The sequence below is a fragment of the Chanodichthys erythropterus genome, chromosome 11, assembly GCF_024489055.1.
Source record: "Chanodichthys erythropterus isolate Z2021 chromosome 11, ASM2448905v1, whole genome shotgun sequence".
Classification (NCBI taxonomy): Eukaryota; Metazoa; Chordata; class Actinopteri; order Cypriniformes; family Xenocyprididae; genus Chanodichthys; species Chanodichthys erythropterus.
Genome location: NC_090231.1, coordinates 58,883,617 through 58,902,809, shown reverse-complemented (window position 1 = coordinate 58,902,809; position 19,193 = coordinate 58,883,617). Strand labels below are relative to the sequence as shown.

The window sequence follows — 19,193 nt, the reverse complement described above, 5'->3', positions numbered from 1 at the left end:
TTTGCACCTGTTTGAATCTTGTTTGAATAAGGTCTCCTGTGATGAAGTACAATTCGCTAGGTGGCGCTGTCACAAAAAAAAAAAAAAAAAAAAACTAGGGTCCTGAAACTGCAGCCTCTGATACTACTGGATTATACATGTCCGATTTCTGAGTTATCTTAATTTCTTAAATTTGTCTTCTCCTTAATACCCACAGTGCACTTTGATTTTGAGTAAAAATCCAATGCAAAGAGAGAATAGAGAGTGTACAAGAGAGTGGGAGAGAGCTAGTCTGCCCTTTTAAAAGTATTAATAAACTTATTTCTATCTGTGGACTTCATTAAATGTGCCATCCTTGTATTGCTGGATTTAAGTGCAGCCTTGGATCCTAAATATTACTTTCGTAATAGTTGTTAAGGAAACAGAAACCTGATGATACACCTTAAAATAACTTCAAATATCCAGTCATATATTAAATCGCATAATATTTGTCTCAAATCATTGTTTAAGGAAAACCATATGAGTGGCGTTCTGTGGCACGGCAGGATTTTGACCAGCTCTGTGCTTCTTGTAGTGTACGAACCTCTTTATTCTTAATTTTCTGCATCTTTCAACTAACTTCAATATTTTCTTAATATTCAAGGTGCCTCTTTCAACAAAAGGAGAAAATTTCAATCAGCATCAATAGTGAATAAAATTTTGGGGTGGCCAATCAGATGTCGAACAAACCCGTCTGGCTCTGCCACTGTTCACTAGTATGAAGTCACTGAGCAGATGTAAATGTGGTCACAGCCTGCCTATGGATGGACTGTGAACTATAAGTGGTACCCAGGAAAAGTTCCCCTGACCTTAGTGCAAAGTTCCCCTTTGGTTATTTCTATAGGAACCATCTGTTCTACAAACATTATTTTTAGGTTTTAAATGTTTAAATGTAGCGTCTATATAGCTGGGTATAAGCTACAGTAGGGTAAGTTTGAAGAGAAAGAGAGTCAACCATAATAGGGATGTTGAGACGTGACTATTGCGTTGTCAAGTTCATGCAAGAAGTAATGCGGAAGCACAGAGGACATATTATCAATCAAAAAGCTGCATTGCTGTCACTGTCTCTCAAAAATCAGAGCTTGCCAAGAGTATTGTCAACATACACATTTTATATGTATTTAAACCCTGTATTTGCAATTGACCCTTCGCCGGGAGTTTGATTGACAAGCGATCTAACCAATCATAATGCCGAATCCACCATTTTGTCCGACAAAGCAGTCAGGAGTTAGAAGATTAACCTCGGTGGACTTGAACTTGAAAAATGGTGTGTACTGACGTCTTTCCACATTTGAAACAACATTCCTTCTCATGTTTATTTGATGATATAAATTAACTAGTAAGAAGAGATGATCGGTTCATGAGCCGCTACAGCAATCTGTCACGACACACAGTTCGCAAAACGTTTTTTATTGTTCAAATTTCTTTAAAAGACCTGAGACTTTGCTTAATATCATAAGTAACCTGCTCTGTCTTATCTGTCGAATTGTTGTCAGTATCCTCTTTGCTTTGCAATGTATTTTTCACTCTGTGTGGCGTGACAGCGCCATGGCCAAAGCAACAGTAACTAAGGGGGGCGGGTCTTTGCGAAGGGTCAATTGCCCTCTCAACCTAAGAGTTGGTGGGAAACAGTTTGAAGAGAGTTTGAGTCAGCAGGAATCTGTTCACTATATGACTCGCTTACGTTCTTCGATAGTTTCCAGCATCCCTCCACCACCCCGACTCCTCACTCTCGGCTGGTTCTTACCACATCCAGGCCCTCTCCTCAGACAGCACACCAAATACACTTACCATTTACTCTATCTGACTTATTTGTCAGTGTGAACTCGTGAATTTAAGAGGTTTAATGAATGCTTTGTGCAACAGAAATGACAAGGATTGGCCAAGATTTGGGTCTTGGCCACAACATCACTCCGGTTACTCCTTCCTGATGTAGTGCACTCAACTTCCATTCACTTATATAGGGATTAGTGAACGAGTGAGGAGTGATTTTGGACAAAGCATGACAGTTTAGCCATGTTTCCACCACAGGAACTAGGGACTTTGGGGTGGTGTTTCAATCGTAGGAACCAGGGTCTAAATGAAGTTCTGGGTACAATTTCCATCCTCAGAAAGTCCCTGCTCTCGACGTAGTACTTTTTCAAAGTTCAGGAACTTTCAGGGGTGGGACTTGGGCACTGAACATGCTGATTGGTTGAGTTCACGCAGCATTTTGTTTGGTTGACTCCATGTAGCATTTTATTTTAACCACCATTTTTAAAAGTCTGTTGCGGTGCGTGCAGTAAGAGTTGTTTGCTATTCAAATCAACAATGGAGTTTGAAAAATACGACCGATAGACCGACGACAAGGTTCAGGCTTTTTTTAATCTTATATGTGGAGGACGAAATCCAGCAGGAACTGGAAAGTCGCGTACAGTCCTACGTGAACGGACTTAATCTTCACGGTACTTTAGACCGCTAGGAAACGCAGACAACAACGGGTCTGGGGGAAAAAGTTCCTGAGACAAATTGTTCCGGGTAATTTCGGTGGAAAAGCGGCTTTTATCTGGAAAGTACAGTTTGAAAAGTGAAACGTCTTGGTGCTGTTGGGCTCTTGAAACTCCTGACTAAATTTACTTTTCAGTTCAGTTTAGATGTTTAGATCAAGGGTGTCCAAACTCTGTCCTGAAGGGCCACTGTCCTGCAGAGTTTAGCTCCAGCTCACCTCAACACACCTGCCTGGAAGTTTCCAGTATGCAGAGTAAGAGCTTGATTAGCTGTTTCGAGTGTGTTTGATTGGGGTTGGAGCTGAAATCTCCAGGACTATGGTCCTCCAGGAGCAGGATTGGACACTTGTGGTTTAGATAAATGGCTTCATGGATGATGTATCAGCAAATAGGTTTTCCTGATCTGCCTGATATAATTTTCCATACATTCAGACACCAGCTCCTTCCTTATCTACAATGAGGAACACAACAGATGTGTGAATGCCGTGAGCTCTACCGCAGTACAGACTGCACCATGTGACGTATCTTCTGATGCTCAGCGTTTCCGGTGGATTTCCTCTTCGAGAATTATCAGCATCTCTTTCAAACTCTGCTTGGGGACCCAGAACATCAAAGACTGGACCAAAATTATCCTTCTGCCATGCAATGAACTCAGCCCCCTACAAATTTGGGAATGTAAGAATGAGACCTTGTTTGGCTTAAAGGGACAGCCACTGCACCTGAACTATGGAAATCGAAATGAGCAAAGTATGATGTTGTATAAGGGAACAGGTGCTTGGAGTCGCTGGCAGATTTATGGGACCAAGGAAGATTTGTGTTCTCGTGGATATCAAGGTATGACCAAAAGTCCACCTAACAGCCATTGAGACCTTATAAAAAATAAATACATTAGATCTGTTAAATTCACATCTAATATTTAAATGTCCCTTCATGAATTTGTTGAGCTATAGGTGAAAAACATCTTTCTAGTAATTTTAGTTGTTTTGATCCAATATGTAAACCAGTTTATCACTTCCCCCTAATGTCATTTCTTTATGTTCTGCAGAGATATATTCACTAGGTGGTAATTCATTTGGGAAACCATGCCATTTCCCATTTAAATTTTTGGACAAGTGGTATGCCGAGTGCATTGTGGAGGGCAGAGCCGACGGTCTGCTGTGGTGCTCCACTGAGACGGACTACGACACGGATAAAAAGTGGGGCTTTTGCCCAACCAAATGTAAGTCGACAGCACGGAAACATCACTAGTTATTTTATCAGCGACCACCATTGGCACTGTGTATGGTACTTTGTGTAGGATTGCGTGGCATTCAAGTTCATTGCAAGTTGTCAGAACACAATGTGGTGGATATTTTGTGGTCCTATATTTGTAAATCAAAATGATAACACTTTTTATGAATTCTGTATTTATAATACATCATAAGAGTATTTTAAGACATTATCCCCCGGTTTCACAGACTAGGCTTAAGCTCGTCCTAGACTAAAATGCATGTTTGAGCTGTTTTAACTGAAAGGAACTTGTACTGACATATCTTAGAATACGTGAGTGCCAGTGTTTTGTCTCAAGATGCACACCAGTAATGTTTTTTTCTAAGTTACTGAAATATCCTAATTGAACTAAGGCCTAATCCTGGTTTAGGCTAAGCCCTGTCTGTGAAACCGGGCCTATAAGACATAATGCATGCATGAAATCTTCTTGTACCATCATCCAATGAATAATCACACTTAGGACTGGGTGATACGTTGAATATTTGCATTAAAGCATTATTTTTGATGACAATATAAAATTAGGGAATATCATGAATATTGTGATTATATTAATGTCTAAATTAGTTGATTTCGCAGTAAACAATTTGTATGTACTTTGTAACAATAGCTGTTCTATCCAGATAATGTATTTTTCATGGGGTGCAAAATCCCCCTTTTAAACTTTTTGAGAGCACATGCAAAGATATTAAGATACCGTCAAAAAATTTTGAAAAGTATTGAGACATAAATGTCATCCAGCCCTAATTGACATGTATTTGAGAATAAAATAGGTTTTCCTGCAGTAACAATAATAACTATGACCTCCCACTATGGACTTGAACAAGAGAGAGAAAGAGGAAGGAAGAGAAAATGAGAGAAATGCTGCTGTTGCCGATCTAGATGGTGACATTCCTTCATTTTCCTGTTTTCCTTTGTCCTGTCCAAGAGTAAGAAAATGCAAGCAGGACAAACTGATCTGCTGACAAACACATCCTATGCCCCCCCCCCCCCCACACACACACACACACAAACTGCCATAAGTGGTTTACAGGGTGTAATCTCTCCATAGGCACAATGATTTTTATACTGTAACTCTATATTCTGTCACCCTCCACTAACTCTACCCATCACAGAAAACTTTCTGCACTTTTACATTTTCAAAAATCATCAATTAGTATGATTTATAAGCTGTTTTCCTCGTGGGACCAAAAAATGTCCAAGGAAAAGGATTCAGATAATGCCAAAGAGTTTTAGTTTTGTTATTTTAAACTCTCTTTTCTTCTACCACTGGGTGCAATAGCCGGCTCCGGGTGGGACAGTGATCCAGTGACTGGTGTGTTATATCAGAGGAACACGCAGTCGGTACTGACTTGGTATCAGGCGCGAACAAGCTGCCAGCAACAAGGCGCTGATCTTCTCAGCATATCAGAGCTGCATGAGCAGAGTTATATATCAGGTAAACAGAAGTACTTTCCTTCAAACGCATGTTGTGCACAGAGGAAAACATAATTGCATGCTCTAATGTTTTCACTGACAGATCTCACAACCATCCTAAATTGTTATGAAATAATATTGTATGAATAAAGTAGCATTTTTGTATACCGGATACTTCATCCATTAGGTTTGACGAATATCTTTGGCTCCACACTATGGATCGGACTGAACAGTCTTGAGTTTGATAGCGGCTGGCAATGGAGTAATGGACACGCATTCAGATATCTAAACTGGGCTCCTGGTAAATGAAATCCATGTACATATAAAATGTTATATATGCACCAATTTAAGTCCAATTTTAGTTGTGGAACTGATCAAATGCGTGTTTTATAAACTTTAGGGCACCCCTCTCTCGAACCCGGCCTGAACTGTGCAGCATTAAATGCTGGTAAAGCATCAAAGTGGGAGAGTATGGCCTGCAGTAAGAAACTGGGCTACATCTGTCGCAAAGGCAATTCTACAGAAAACACGCCTCCACCAGGTACAGTCCATTTTCCCAAATTATGGTGTCACAGTAGCAGAAACACAAACACACACAAACCAATAAAATATGATAAAATACAATAAAATCTAGAAAGTGAAGTTCGTCGGTACAAAAGTTGGCTTGATGAAGTCTTGTCTGAAAGTTTGAAAGCTTCCAAACATGTTTATTTTTTGCATTTTGCTAGCATGTTTTAGTACATTTTTAGCATTTTGCTAGTGTAACGGAGGCCAGCTAGTAGTTGCTTTGCAGGTAAACCTCACTCCCATCTGAGGTCACGGCACCAATTTAACCCCTCACCCAGGTCCTACTCGCCCCGCTCTGCGCGGGCCTCGAACCTGGGTCTCCGGCGCGGGAGTCAGACGCTCTAACAAGGAGTCTAAAGGCTGCGACCTCTAGCATCAGTCGCTAGAGCACTAGAGTGAGGTTTACTCGCACAGCGACTACTAGCTGGCCTCCGTTACACTAGCAGGAATTAGCATCTTATCAATTACTAAGTTTTAACACTTTGATAACTTTTTTAACACATTGCTAGCATGTTTTAATGTGTGGTTAGTATGATTTAGCATGTTAACAACGTGGTAAATACATGTCAGCAACATTAATTAATGCTAACAATGTGTTAAAGCATGATAACAACATGTTAAATCAGGCTAGCAATGTGTTACAATGATAACAGCATGTTAAATAATGTTAAAAGTTCTGATTCACGTAAAAACATGCTAGCAGCATGTTAAATCATGCTAGCAAATTTGCTAATTTATGTTAGCAGCATGTTAAAACATGCAAGCAACATGCTAATTCATGCTAGCAACGTGTTCAAACATGCTAGCAACATATTCACATTTTATCACGTTGCAAACATGATTTAGCATATTGAAAGCATTTTAGCATGTTGCTAGCATGAATTTCCATGTTATTAGCATGTCTTATCAATTACCATGTTTTAGAATTTAAATTTTTAACACATTTTAACACATTCCTTGCATTTTTTAACATGTGGTTAACATGTTTAACATTTTAGCAATGTGGTAAAACATGTTAGCAAAATGTTCATCCATGTTAACAGTGTGTTAAAACTTGTTAGCAAAACATATTAAATCATGCAAGCAATGTGTTAAAATTATAACAGCATGTCAAATAATGCTAAAAGTTCTGATTCACGTTAAAAACATGCTAGCAACATGCTAGCAAATTTGCTAATTTATGCTATCAGCATGTTAAAACATGCTAACAATGTGTTAATGCATGCTAGTAACGTGTTCAAAAATGCTAACAAAATGTTAATTCATGTCAACAACATGCTAAAACATGTAGCACATTTTATCACGTTGCTAACATGAATTAGCATGTTGAAAGCATTTTATCATTCCGTTAGCATTAATTTGCATGTCTTATCAATTACCATGTTTTAGAACTTTGATTTTTAACACATTGACATTATAATACATTCCTAGCATTTTTTACCATGTGGCTAACATGTTTAACATGTAAGCAATGTGGTAAAACATGTTAGCAACATGTTAATCCATGTTAACAGTGTGCTAATACTTGCTAGCAACATGTTAAATTATGCAAGCAATGTGTTAAAATGATAACAGAATGTTAAACAATGCTAAAAGTCTGATTCATGTTAAAACATGCTAGCAACATGCTCATTGATGTCAGTAATGTGCTAAAACATGTAGCACATTTTGTCATGTTTGCTAACACTAATTAGCATTTTGCTAGCATTAATTTGCATGTTATTAGCATGTCTTATTTACCATGTATTAGAACATGCTAGCACATTTTATCATGTTGTTAACTTGAATTATCATGTTGTTTCTGTAATTAGCATGTCCTAAGCTAGCTGTTAGGCTTTGTTAGTGATAGATATTTGGTGGATGAAGCTTAAATACTCCATTAGAGTTGTTGATGGGGCTATTTTTTTTTTTTTTGTATTTTTTTTTTTTTGTAGTAGTAGTAGTAGTAACAAAAAACATAATTTTGATCAGTCAGAAAAGATATAGCAACCCGAGTCAGAACAAATGGTCTGAGTTAAGTTTGGTTGTTGTAGCTTTAAAGCTCTAGCAGGAGATACAGACTAAATTTAGTCTCAGAAGAAAAAGCCTAAATAGTAGATTTACAAACATAGCGAATCTACAAGTTAGCATGCAATAATTCCATATATACTGCTATTGATTTTCCTGTGCTTCTGTTTTTGTTTAAAAATATAACACTTTTCTTTTTCTCCTGCAGGTAAAGATCAGCCTAACTTCTGTCCTGCGGCGTGGGTGCCATACGCCGGCCACTGCTATTATTTGCAGCGCATCAAGAAGACGTGGAGTGATGCGTTAGCAGCGTGTCACAGGGATGGCGCAGACTTAGCCAGTGTTCACAACATAGAGGAGCACAGCTTCATCATATCACAGACGGGGTACTGTAAGTATCTCAGTGTGCATTCTACCCAACAAACACATGAAGGTCATGTTTCGGATTCACTTACCATTGTGAGTGTTTGCTCTAGTGCCTACTGATGAACTGTGGATTGGACTTAATGATCAGAGGACTCAGAACCTGTTCGAGTGGTCAGACAGGACACACGTCATCTTCACCAAGTGGATAGCTGGAGAGCCGTCACACATCATCAATCGCATAGAGGATTGTGTTCTTATCAAAGGAAAGGTGGGTAATTTGTTTTTATTATTATTGTTTTGTTCACTATCCCATGGAAGCCCGTTTCCACCACTAAATAAAAAAATAAAAAGAGTAATTGCGACTTTTTATCTCAGAATTCTGACTTTTTATCTCGCAATTGCGTGATATAAAGTCAGAATTCTGAGATGTAAACTCGCAATTGCGTGATATGAAGTCAGAATTGCGAGATTTAAAATCGTAAATTGTGTGATATAAAGTCAAAATTCTGAGATATAAAATCGCATTTGTGTGATATAAATTCAAAATTCTGAGATATAAACTCGAAATTGTGTGATATAAAGTCAAAATTCTGAGATATAAACTAGCAATAGCAAGATATGAAGTAAGAATTGCAATATTTAAAGTCACAATTGCGTGATATAAAGTCAGAATTGAGAGATTTAAAATCGTTAATTGTGGGATATAAAGTCAAAATTCTGAGATATAAAGTCGCAATTGCGTGATATAAAGTCAGAATTGCGAGATTTAAAACCGCAATTGCGTGATATAAAGTCAGAATTGAGAGATTTAAAATCGTTAATTGTGGGATATAAAGTCAAAATTCTGAGATATAAAGTCGCAATTGTGTGATATAAAGTCAGAATTGCGAGATTTAAAATCGTAAATTGTGTGATATAATGTCAAAATTCTGAGATATAAAGTCGCAATTGCGTGATATAAAGTCAGAATTGCGAGATTTAAAATCATAAATTGTGTGATATAAATTCAAAATTCTGAGATATAAAGTCACAATTGCGTGATATAACGTCAAAATTCTGAGATATAAACTCGCAATTGCAAGATATGAAGTCAGAATTGCAAAATTTAAAGTCGCAACTGCGTGATATAAAGTCAGAATTCTGAGAGAAAAAGTCGCAATTACTCTTTTTATTTTTTCATATAGTGACAGAAACGGGCTTCCATATTATCCTATTGTAACCGATCAGACAGAGTGTGAGGATTAATGTGAATCATGAGACAGAACTAGAACATTAGGTTAATTTTGTCCGTGTAACAGGAGGGCAGATGGGCAGATCACGCGTGTGAGACAGAGCGCGGATACATCTGCAAAAAGAAATCCTCCAGCAAACCTGATGGAGCAGCGGAGAGCGCCAGTCTCGGATGCCAAGCTGTGAGTCGAGATCTCTACGCTTTATGCTTTCATAAACAAAAGAGGAAACAACAAAGATGTATTTAAATAATAAGTTAATCCATCTGTCATTATTTGGGCATGTGCTTCATTTTTTTTTTTTTTTCCCGAATTTTTTTTATACTACATTTACATATTTATGTGCTAAATCTGGTATACTTAAAGTCTGCTAAATTGGAGCAACTAATTTTGTACTTAATGCACTTTAATTGTGCAGAAGTAGTACTGAGGTCCAACTAAAGATATACTTGATTGTACTAAAGTGGAACTATTGCAAGTATACTTTAGGTACATTTTAAATATCTTGCATGTAAAGACTGATATTATACAAAGATCATACAATCCTTATTAATATTGATATTAAAACACTTTTAAGAAATGTGCATTGAAGTACTCCAAATAAAGTTTCATTATAATTTTATATCAGTAAGTCTTAAGTGATATGTCAATAAATATGTTAATGGATTCGAAGTATACTTAGTATGAAATAAATCTATTTTAAATACATTTTGGTATAGGGTTTTTTTTTTTTTTTTTACTAGGGAATATGTAATCTTTTATTACTTTTGTGATAAAACACACACAGAGAATACCATGGACATGATTTGAAAAGGTTAAATGGTCCTGAATAGTCAGACTTGCACTGTTTGCTGTCAAAAATTAGTGCATCGAAAATTTATTCTATTGTAAAATCTTACTGTTAACTTACTGTTTTTGAAAATATGTATTTGTATAATTTAACACTGTAAAATCCTCTAAAAATACAAAATATTAAATAAAAAACAAAATCGAACTAAAATATAGTACATTAATTTCAATGAAATAAAAACACTGTGCGAACAGCACCACAGCGTTAATCAGAAGTTGTATTTATTAACATTAGTTAATGTACACGTCAACTAACAACTTTTTTTGTTTACAAACATTAACAACAATTATAAAAAACAGATGATGACAATTAAAAAATATAAATGATGAATTTAATTGTGATGAAGTCATGTGTTTGGTGCCCATAGGGATGGGTTCGCTATGGATCTCACTGTTACAATATTGCCATTGAGAGTAAGACGTTTAATGAGGCCAAACTGCAGTGTGAGAAGACGGGAGCTCGACTGGTGGATGTTGCCAACAGGTAATGCAGTTGAGATGGTGATTATAACGGGTACAACGGAACTAAAGACACAGCTTATGCTTTAATAGTGTATTATTGAAAGAAAAAAAAATGTTTTGTTTTTTTAAATATCGATAGAGAATCACATTTTGTGGGAAAATAAATCATAAAAGTGGTATTATATGCCATATTGTTATTCCCAACCTGCAAAGGACATCATTTACTGACAGCCAAAACCTCACCTAAAAGTCCCTTTAACTCGGCAGCCGTATTAGCAACGCCTCCGCCATCCAAGACCAAGTCTATTTATATGAGCAAATCCTGAAATCTTAAAAACTACTTGCCATGCTCACATTTCAAATAAAAAATTTCAAATGAGAAATAAAATCTGACATTAACTGTCCCATAAACGGTATTTCTTGTGCTTAAATAGGGTAAAAAAGCATATATTTTAGGCTGGAACCAGTGGGGCCAATGTGCATGTGCAGTCCTAAGTGTGTCTCCCAGGACTATGACTTTACCAATTCATAGTTTTCAGTCACATGACTGGAACGGAGACCTGGGCTGTGTCTGAAATCGCACCCTATACCCTTAAATACGGCACTATTTGAGGGGACAGCCATTTGTAATGCTGCAAGAAACCATAGTGGACATTATCGAGTGCACTGATTCAACCCAATAATGCACTGCAATATCAATGTACAACTGATGTGCACTTTACGGCTAGAGAACTCCCATAATGCACTGTGAGGGTCCTGCCAAATAAATGGAATAAAAGTGCTGCCATCTAGTGGTTCAGAGGAGAATAATTAAATTTCCCTTTATATATTTTTTTTCAGTTGAATATATATTTTTGTTGTTGAATTTTTTTTGTTTCGATTGACTTTACTGCATGTTAAGATTATCTCTGGACTGCTTTACTTGTAATGAAAATTTCACAAATAATCTTAATGGTCCTTAAAATCCAGCTTCAGTTTCATTATTTTTTCCTATTTCCTCTTTAGTGAAATTTGACCAAGACAACTCTTTGAGATTCACTTATCTAATGTTTCATTATAATATTTAACTACGCATTCATTTATATCATAATATTTTAATGTCTTGTCTTCACTTAGGTATGAGAACGCTTTCCTCATTAGCCTGGTCGGTCTTAGGCCTGAGAAATATTTTTGGATTGGCCTGTGCAACACCGAACGTCTGGATCGCTTCCAGTGGAGTAACGGCGATAAAGTCAAATTCACACACTTTAATGCAGGCATGCCAGGTATGTTGATCAGTAATCACAGTTCTTATGAAATGTGTGACATGCAGCAGTCATGTCTGAATCGACCTGAATTGAAAAGTCAAATTTTTTCTTCTCCTGTCTGTTCACCTCCTAGAAAGGCACCAAGGTTGTGTGGCCATGTTAACAGGAACTTCAGCAGGATTATGGGATGTTCTGAACCGTGACAGTAAACAGAAGTACATCTGTAAAAAAATGGCAGAGGGTATTACTACAACGCAAGTGCCGCCAACAACGCAGCCGCTCAGCTGTCCAATTGGCTGGATTAAAAAAGATCCAGGCAGTTGCGTTCAGGTAAATGTGAACAAATACACTCCTTCCTGAAACGGTGACATGTAACAGCTCAGACCAGAGGCTGCGTTAACCATTGTAACTAAAGCCACACTTACCTGGTTATGGAAAATCAGATAAAATGCTTTAAAAACTTTAACCAGGTCCTCTAATGGGTATTTAAAACATTGACCTCTTGATGTTTTTTATTTAACCTTTTATATTCTTAGGGGAGTTTGTGGTACTAAATTATATTTATTAAATATTTATGATCCATTTATTACCTGTTAATCAGTTTATTATTTTGAAAAATGTTTAAAAGTACTATTTTTAAATTTATATAAAACATATATTTTCCAAAAACATATTTTACTCTAAAACTGTGAGGAAAAGAAGCAATACATCTAAAGTTGTGCTCCAAATTTAAGGTTGATATCTCAAAAAATTAGCTTTTAGTAAGATTTTTTTGTGGGGCGCAGTACCGAAAGCTTCCACTGGATGAAATTGCGCATTCATTTCCAAAGCGCAAATTTTTGACCGTGAGGAGCACAAATATAAATATTCTCTTCAGCCCCATTTAACCTTTTTGAATCATGTCCACAATTTTTTTTGTTCACATAGCAAGTGACAAAACCTTTACCAATTATCGCACCATTCAAATGAAGTAAAAACTTCTATAAAAAATAAAATAAAAAGGTAAAATTTTTCATTAAAAAATGACTGAAGCTAGCCATAGGGTCTGTGCAGAGGATGTGTCTTTTTGTTTTTCATTCTGTGCTTAGTTGCTGGCAAGTTTCTGTCCATGGAGTGCCGTAGGAGTGCCACAGAAACACATGACAGAAATTAATCTCTTTTCTCACAATCACACTTTTAATTTCTACTTCTTAGATATACCAGAAGCAAAAGGATGAGAAAAAGACTTGGCTTGAGGCTCGTGATTTCTGTCGAGCCATTGGTGGAGACTTGGCGAGCTTCCACTCTCAACGAGAAATCAGCTCGTTACCGTGAGGATTTGTACTGTTATAACTCTCTATAATTATTTGGCGGTCATTACAACATGATGATTTTGTACACCAAGGCACTGCATTATGTGGATAAACATGTCTTTATTTATTCAGCAGGTATATAAGCGGAGACCCAGCATGGATAGGCTTCAATATGCTGAATAGTAATTCTGGTTTTGTGTGGACTGATGAAACCCCTGTAAGTGTTTTCCCATTACTGCTCCCTCCATTAGCCATTTTTGGTGGTTTCCATTTAAATAGAAATCCGTTTCTGACACAGTTGAGTAAAAATGTGATTCTGTAAGTCATAATAATGAGAAACCTTCTCATAATTATGACTTGGTGTCTCATTATATTGAGAATGTGCAAAACGGTTGTTTTCATTAAAGTCGATACAAAGGTCTGGCATGAAACTCTAGGCTAATAGGTCCTTTAACTCAACCTGCTCATAACCTCATCATTATCTATAGGACACAGATGATTGGTTCCTGCTGTATTATTAGCCAATGAGCTGTGTGCTCAATCTTCAAATACATGAGTTAGCATTTGCCTTAGCAGTGCAGCACACTTTCAGAAACCCTCCACCTTCCCCAGCTCCACCTGTATAGATCTGCTACGGGTAATTCATGTACACTATATTGTACAGCAGCAGCAGCATGTCTTACTTGCTCACAGCAGCATGTTGTGTATGTATTGGCAGTAGCAAGTCCTGTACTTGCTCTGCAGCACCAGCAGCAATAATCAACAGCAGCAGCAATAAAACAGTCCCTCCAGAAAAACGCGATTATGCGATCGCCTGATTTAATGCATAATCAGCCAAAGTCCGCATATTTATGCGGGGTCGCATTTTTTCAAATACGCCGCACTTTCGCCACATAAATTGCCGATTTCATCAAACAAAATATGCAGGGCTAGCATGATTTCATAATCCCTGCATTTTCGTTGCAAAAAAGTCACATATATCTTAGCAGAAAGTTGAAAAATGTTGCGTTTGCTTCACACTAGTAAAGCGCCATTATTTTCCCCCTATTGCCATGGGAACCTTATGAAGTGACGTAATTACGCGACATGAACATCATCTGCAAACCCCGCAGGGAAACCATGATAAAGCATGCAAATCATTCTCATTTGCCAACAAAAATAAGCGCAAAAGGCCGCGCAAAGCAGTTTCCCGGTGCGTTACATGACAGTGGGGGCAAATTATTTTGCACTCCGTGCAACTGTGTGTTGACGCTGAAAAAACACTTTCACTTTGCCACCGCCAAGGATGGTTAAAGCAGCAGCGGAAGCAGGCAGGAAGGAGCACACATTTTTTAAAAAAAATTTATTTACACATTTTTACAGAAGTTGTTGAATATTAATAATAATAATATGTTTATTTTATATTGCGCCTTTCTACAAACTCATATTCCTTTTGTAAAGCTACAGAACTAGTTTGATTCAATGTTTTGTAAGTTTGAGCCATGTGTTAATTGAGGTCTGATATAAAATTCTGTGATTTAGTTTGCTTGCTTATCATAGGAAGTAATAAGAAATGACTCTTTACATTAAGGTAGTAGTAAGAACAGGGTGTTGGGGGAATCACCTTTTTTTCTCTTTTTCATCAAACCGCAGTTTTTGCAAGTTCCCGCAATTTCATCGCATAAAATTGCAAAAATATCCCACATATTCCATCGCATTTTTTAGGAAAACGTGCCGCAAAATCAAGGATTTTTGCCCGCAACAATCACAAAAAAATTTCGTGTTTTTCTGGAGGGACTGATAAAAGCAGCAACAGCGCAGCAGATCTATTCCGCCAAGACCAAACATATCAACATTGTCATACCCATTACCATGCCAAGCACTCAGAGAGTTGTCATGACAGAAATAATGTAATCTAATCTAAATCTAATCTAAAATATCCTTCTTCAGTGACTGAAACAGTGGAGGACAGAAAGCTTGAGGCATTACCTGTAACCTGTAACCTTTTTCTAAGGTCCGAAGGACCAAGGTGGTACATTTGGCGGAAGTAGCCATGCTGCTAAATGAAAGCAGTATCATGCGTTCTTTGTCGTTCTGAGACAAAAAGGGGGAACTGCTGATTGTAAAGGGGATGACAACTCTAACAACCTTTTGTGCACCTTGAGAAACCCCCTAGGAACGGGATTTTATTTCAGCCACAGACCCCCTCCGGAATTACAACTGCCCCCAGTTTGCATATCCTGGCACTGGCTCTTCCAATGGCAATGCCGAGTGGAGACTGGGCGGAAATCCCACTGGGGATTTCGGGCAGCAAAGCCTAGCACTTCTCTCCTCTCTGCAAGAGAGAAGAAAGTTGGAGCTGGGCCATTGGTGGATGGGGGAGGCCACCGGTTCTTGGGTATGGCACAGGATATACTTCGTTTGAATGCCGTCTACTGTTTCTTTGCCTCCTAAAAACCTGTTGACAACATTCACTGCATTGCCGAAATGGCCATAAGGCAAAAACCGGGGCATCCAGGAGAATCTTGATCCCAAGAGGTTGAGCCACAGATGCCTCTCTGTGGCAACCATATTAGCCATTGAACAGTCAACGGCATAGACCATCTGCTTTGTGGCAAGGAGGGGCCAGATCTGTGTCCCGGCGGAGCTCTTTCACCACCTCGGGGGTCAGTCTTGCACCCTTATCCATATTTTTTTAGGACAGGGGTGCCCAATCCTGTTCCTGGAATTTACCTTTCTGCAAAGTCCAGCTCCAACCTTGATCAAACATAACTGAATCAGCTAATTAAGATCTTCAGGAGCACTTGATAATTACAGATAGGTGTGTTGGATCAGGTTTAGATCTGAACTCTGCAGGTAGGTAGATCTCCAGGAACAGGATTGGGCATCTCTGTTTTAGGAAGTTGGCTTGGTTTGCCTGCAAATCCGCCATGGTGTTCATGGACGCATCAGCCTGACCAGTTGCCGCGAAGGCATTATCAACCAGACTAGATGTTACTACAAGGTCTGGTTGGTAGTGATTGCCCTCTCCATGATGATGCAGAAGTACACAAGAGATAGTTTGCCAATGTCTGTTCCACCTTTGTCATTGCAACTTAAACCATCTCAGGATGGAGAGAGAGAGGGGGAAACGCCCACCTGCTCTATTTCCTCCAACTCAACTTGTGAGCCCCATAATCTCTGTCTAAGCTGTGCCTCAGCAAACCCAAACCATGGGGTACAGATGCTTGATGCTCTTTCCTTGAGAAGAGAGCCAGACACGAGCAAAGCTTCTGCATATTAAAGCGGTTTCAATACACACAGCGTTAATCGTAATAACGTTAGGGCACGGCAACACTCATTCCTACACTGTTTTGACATTTTTGAACTCATGTATTAAACACACAAACACTTAAACACACGGCAAACATACATCTTCTCAAAGACAAAGAATCTGGGAATGTGATGAGGCAGATGCCCTTCTACGGTTTCTCTGACGTAGTGTGCTGCATCACCTGACCTTTCATCTGCCAATGAGAATTGCACATTTCATCAGGGAATTCAGCATTCAGCATTATGTTCATGTGGTGTGATAATGGGGTGAGGTTTTACAAACCTACCACAAACCCTAGCCCTACTTTTAAAACCATGCAACTATAATATGTTGATCGCACATCCTGATAGGTAGCATATATTGTTAGAACACCAGCTAACTGTACAATATCCCGCTTATTACAAGGCTACTCATCAAATAATTAGACATGCAGATATCTACTTATTTGAGTTGGAATTATTTTAGAATCTTTTGTTTATTATCGAAAAGCTTCTGGTAAGAAAAGAATTGTCCACTTCATCACACCTACTCAAACTTTTTTGCATCATTATCTACAATGTGAATGTGTGTTTGCATTTCTTTTTAGTCTGATTTTGAGAATTGGGGGTTTGGAGAACCGAACAACTACAACAATCAAGAGCACTGTGCAGAAAGTGCCTTTTATTATGGACGCAAGTGGAACGATCGAGATTGTGAATCCTATAATGACTGGATTTGTCAGATACCAATAGGTACACATGCATAGATCTTATAATGTATGTCAAATAGATCTGTGCATTAAGTCTTGGAGCGTAAATGCAAACTTAACACTTGTTTTATGTAATGTGTTGATGTGTTTCTTTGTTCTTCAAAGAAACAATCAATGGCAACAGGCATGGTAATAGGCACATGCACTTAACAACTGCATGCACAATAATGCTTTTTTAATTGTTTGTTCAATAGGCACAACTCCAAAACCTCCACCAACTACTGCAACCCAAGGTAATTAAGTGCTGCATAATGTTATTCATTAACATTAATCTTTTTTCAGGTATTTTATACACACGATTTTAATGTTTAGCTCTTCATTAAATTAATATGTTATTATTATTTTTAGTGGTTCAAGTGTGTAGCACTGAAACCCTATTGTAATTGTTAAAATTTCAAAGGATCAGCATTTTTCCCTAAAAGTGATTGGGCAGACAAAACCATATAGTAGAGACAAAAAATTTGAGGGCTGGTAGTACTCACACCGTCTACAACGTCACCAAGGCTTGCCCTGATTGGCCTAATCTACCCCTGGCACAACAGTGGTGAAAAGCAAAAAATCACCCATAACTCCTAAACTCTTAGGCGTTGGCTCAAGTGCCTTATATTGTTGGATTTCTTGGCTCAAGACAGATTCGACTGTCGGGTATTTTGGATTTTTTTTGAAAAACCTACTTTTGTGAACTACTTTTTACGTTTTTGCCATGATCGGAGCCAATCCAGCACAGGAAGATTCTCTGGAGTCTGATTGTCAATAATTATTAAAAAAGTTGAAATTTCAATTCATGGTCTCTAAGGGCCGCCAAAACGTTTGAAGTGGCCAGAGCAACTTTTAATAAAAATGGCTGTAACTCGTGAATGGAATGAGATATTTTCACCAAACTTGGCACACGTATGTAAGAGCACATTCTGTGGTCGTGTGAAAAAGAATGTGGTGACTGGCCACTTGGTGGTGCTATAACATGGAAAAAATTAAAAATGGCTATAACTACGCAACCCAAAGTCTGATTGACTTGAAAATTGGCATGTGGTGTGTTTGTCTAAGGTGCCAAGACTGCCATTGAGGTCATTTGTGTATCTTGAAAACACTAAGTTTGCCCAGCTATCAGACAAGGTTAACAGAGGCCGAGAGACATGTGAGAAATTCGAAAGAAATCAGCCACTGGGGGGCACCTTTGCATTTTTCACATGTGTAAAGGATTGTATATCACGTGATTTTTCACACACGCCCATGAAATTCATACCACATGGTAGAACTCCTCATTCTGAGCAACTTTGCCTCAAGGACCGCTGCTGTCCATCGAATGTGAATATGGTAGATTATTTCAAAAACCAACTTTGGCGAACTAGTCCTAGGTTTTTGGCTCAATCTTCGAGAACTGTTAAAGCTTTATAAACCATATATTTTCTATGCTAAATTGCCTGTATTGGCTGTAAATGGTCTTTTCCATCTATGATCGAGATGGTTACAGACTTGCCAGTTAAAACATAATACTTTTTTACACATGTGCCTAAAGGCCTTAAAGTGCCTGAACCCAATAATTGGTGCTTGCAGCTATATATACACACATATGTATTAATGTAACATATTTTGTGTTTAATGCACATCTAGAATATTGCCTGCAGGGGTGGACTTGGACTAAAATACATTGACTTATTATGTGGAGAGTAATTTTTAACTTCACTTACAAACTTAAGACGAGACACTACTGGTAAAAACACAGTTTTTTTTTCATGCATCTGTGAATTGTGAGATTTTGGGCTATTTGGCATTTCATAAAGAGTTTTTTCAAACTAGTGGAAAGAAGACATCCAAAATACACTTTTTTAAATGTTGCTCTTATTTGCACTTTATCTATTTGTGTATGTAGATTTCAATTACAATACATATCTGAAAAGGCCATTTTCTCAAAATGAGTTTTTATCTTCAGTAAATGATGTCAGAGTTA

At 37.9% G+C, this 19,193-nt stretch overlaps 1 protein-coding gene across 2 annotated transcripts in view; it reads left to right on the top strand.

Moving 5' to 3' along the window:
* Positions 1–19,193, top strand: part of mrc1a (mannose receptor, C type 1a) — a 35,045-nt gene that overhangs the window by 564 nt on the left and 15,288 nt on the right. The window contains exons 2-16 of one of the 2 annotated variants that reach the window (XM_067400250.1): positions 2,937–3,338; positions 3,550–3,723; positions 5,053–5,208; positions 5,374–5,487; positions 5,587–5,727; positions 7,969–8,151; positions 8,237–8,394; positions 9,425–9,538; positions 10,573–10,688; positions 11,783–11,931; positions 12,047–12,243; positions 13,108–13,223; positions 13,341–13,422; positions 17,084–17,228; positions 17,440–17,478. In XM_067400250.1, the coding sequence (XP_067256351.1) occupies positions 2,937–3,338; positions 3,550–3,723; positions 5,053–5,208; positions 5,374–5,487; positions 5,587–5,727; positions 7,969–8,151; positions 8,237–8,394; positions 9,425–9,538; positions 10,573–10,688; positions 11,783–11,931; positions 12,047–12,243; positions 13,108–13,223; positions 13,341–13,422; positions 17,084–17,228; positions 17,440–17,478 (2,286 nt within the window). Of the gene's footprint in view, positions 1–2,936; positions 3,339–3,549; positions 3,724–5,052; positions 5,209–5,373; positions 5,488–5,586; positions 5,728–7,968; positions 8,152–8,236; positions 8,395–9,424; positions 9,539–10,572; positions 10,689–11,782; positions 11,932–12,046; positions 12,244–13,107; positions 13,224–13,337; positions 13,423–17,083; positions 17,229–17,439; positions 17,479–19,193 lie in introns of both variants that reach the window. The other variant, XM_067400249.1, reaches the window with a different exon arrangement.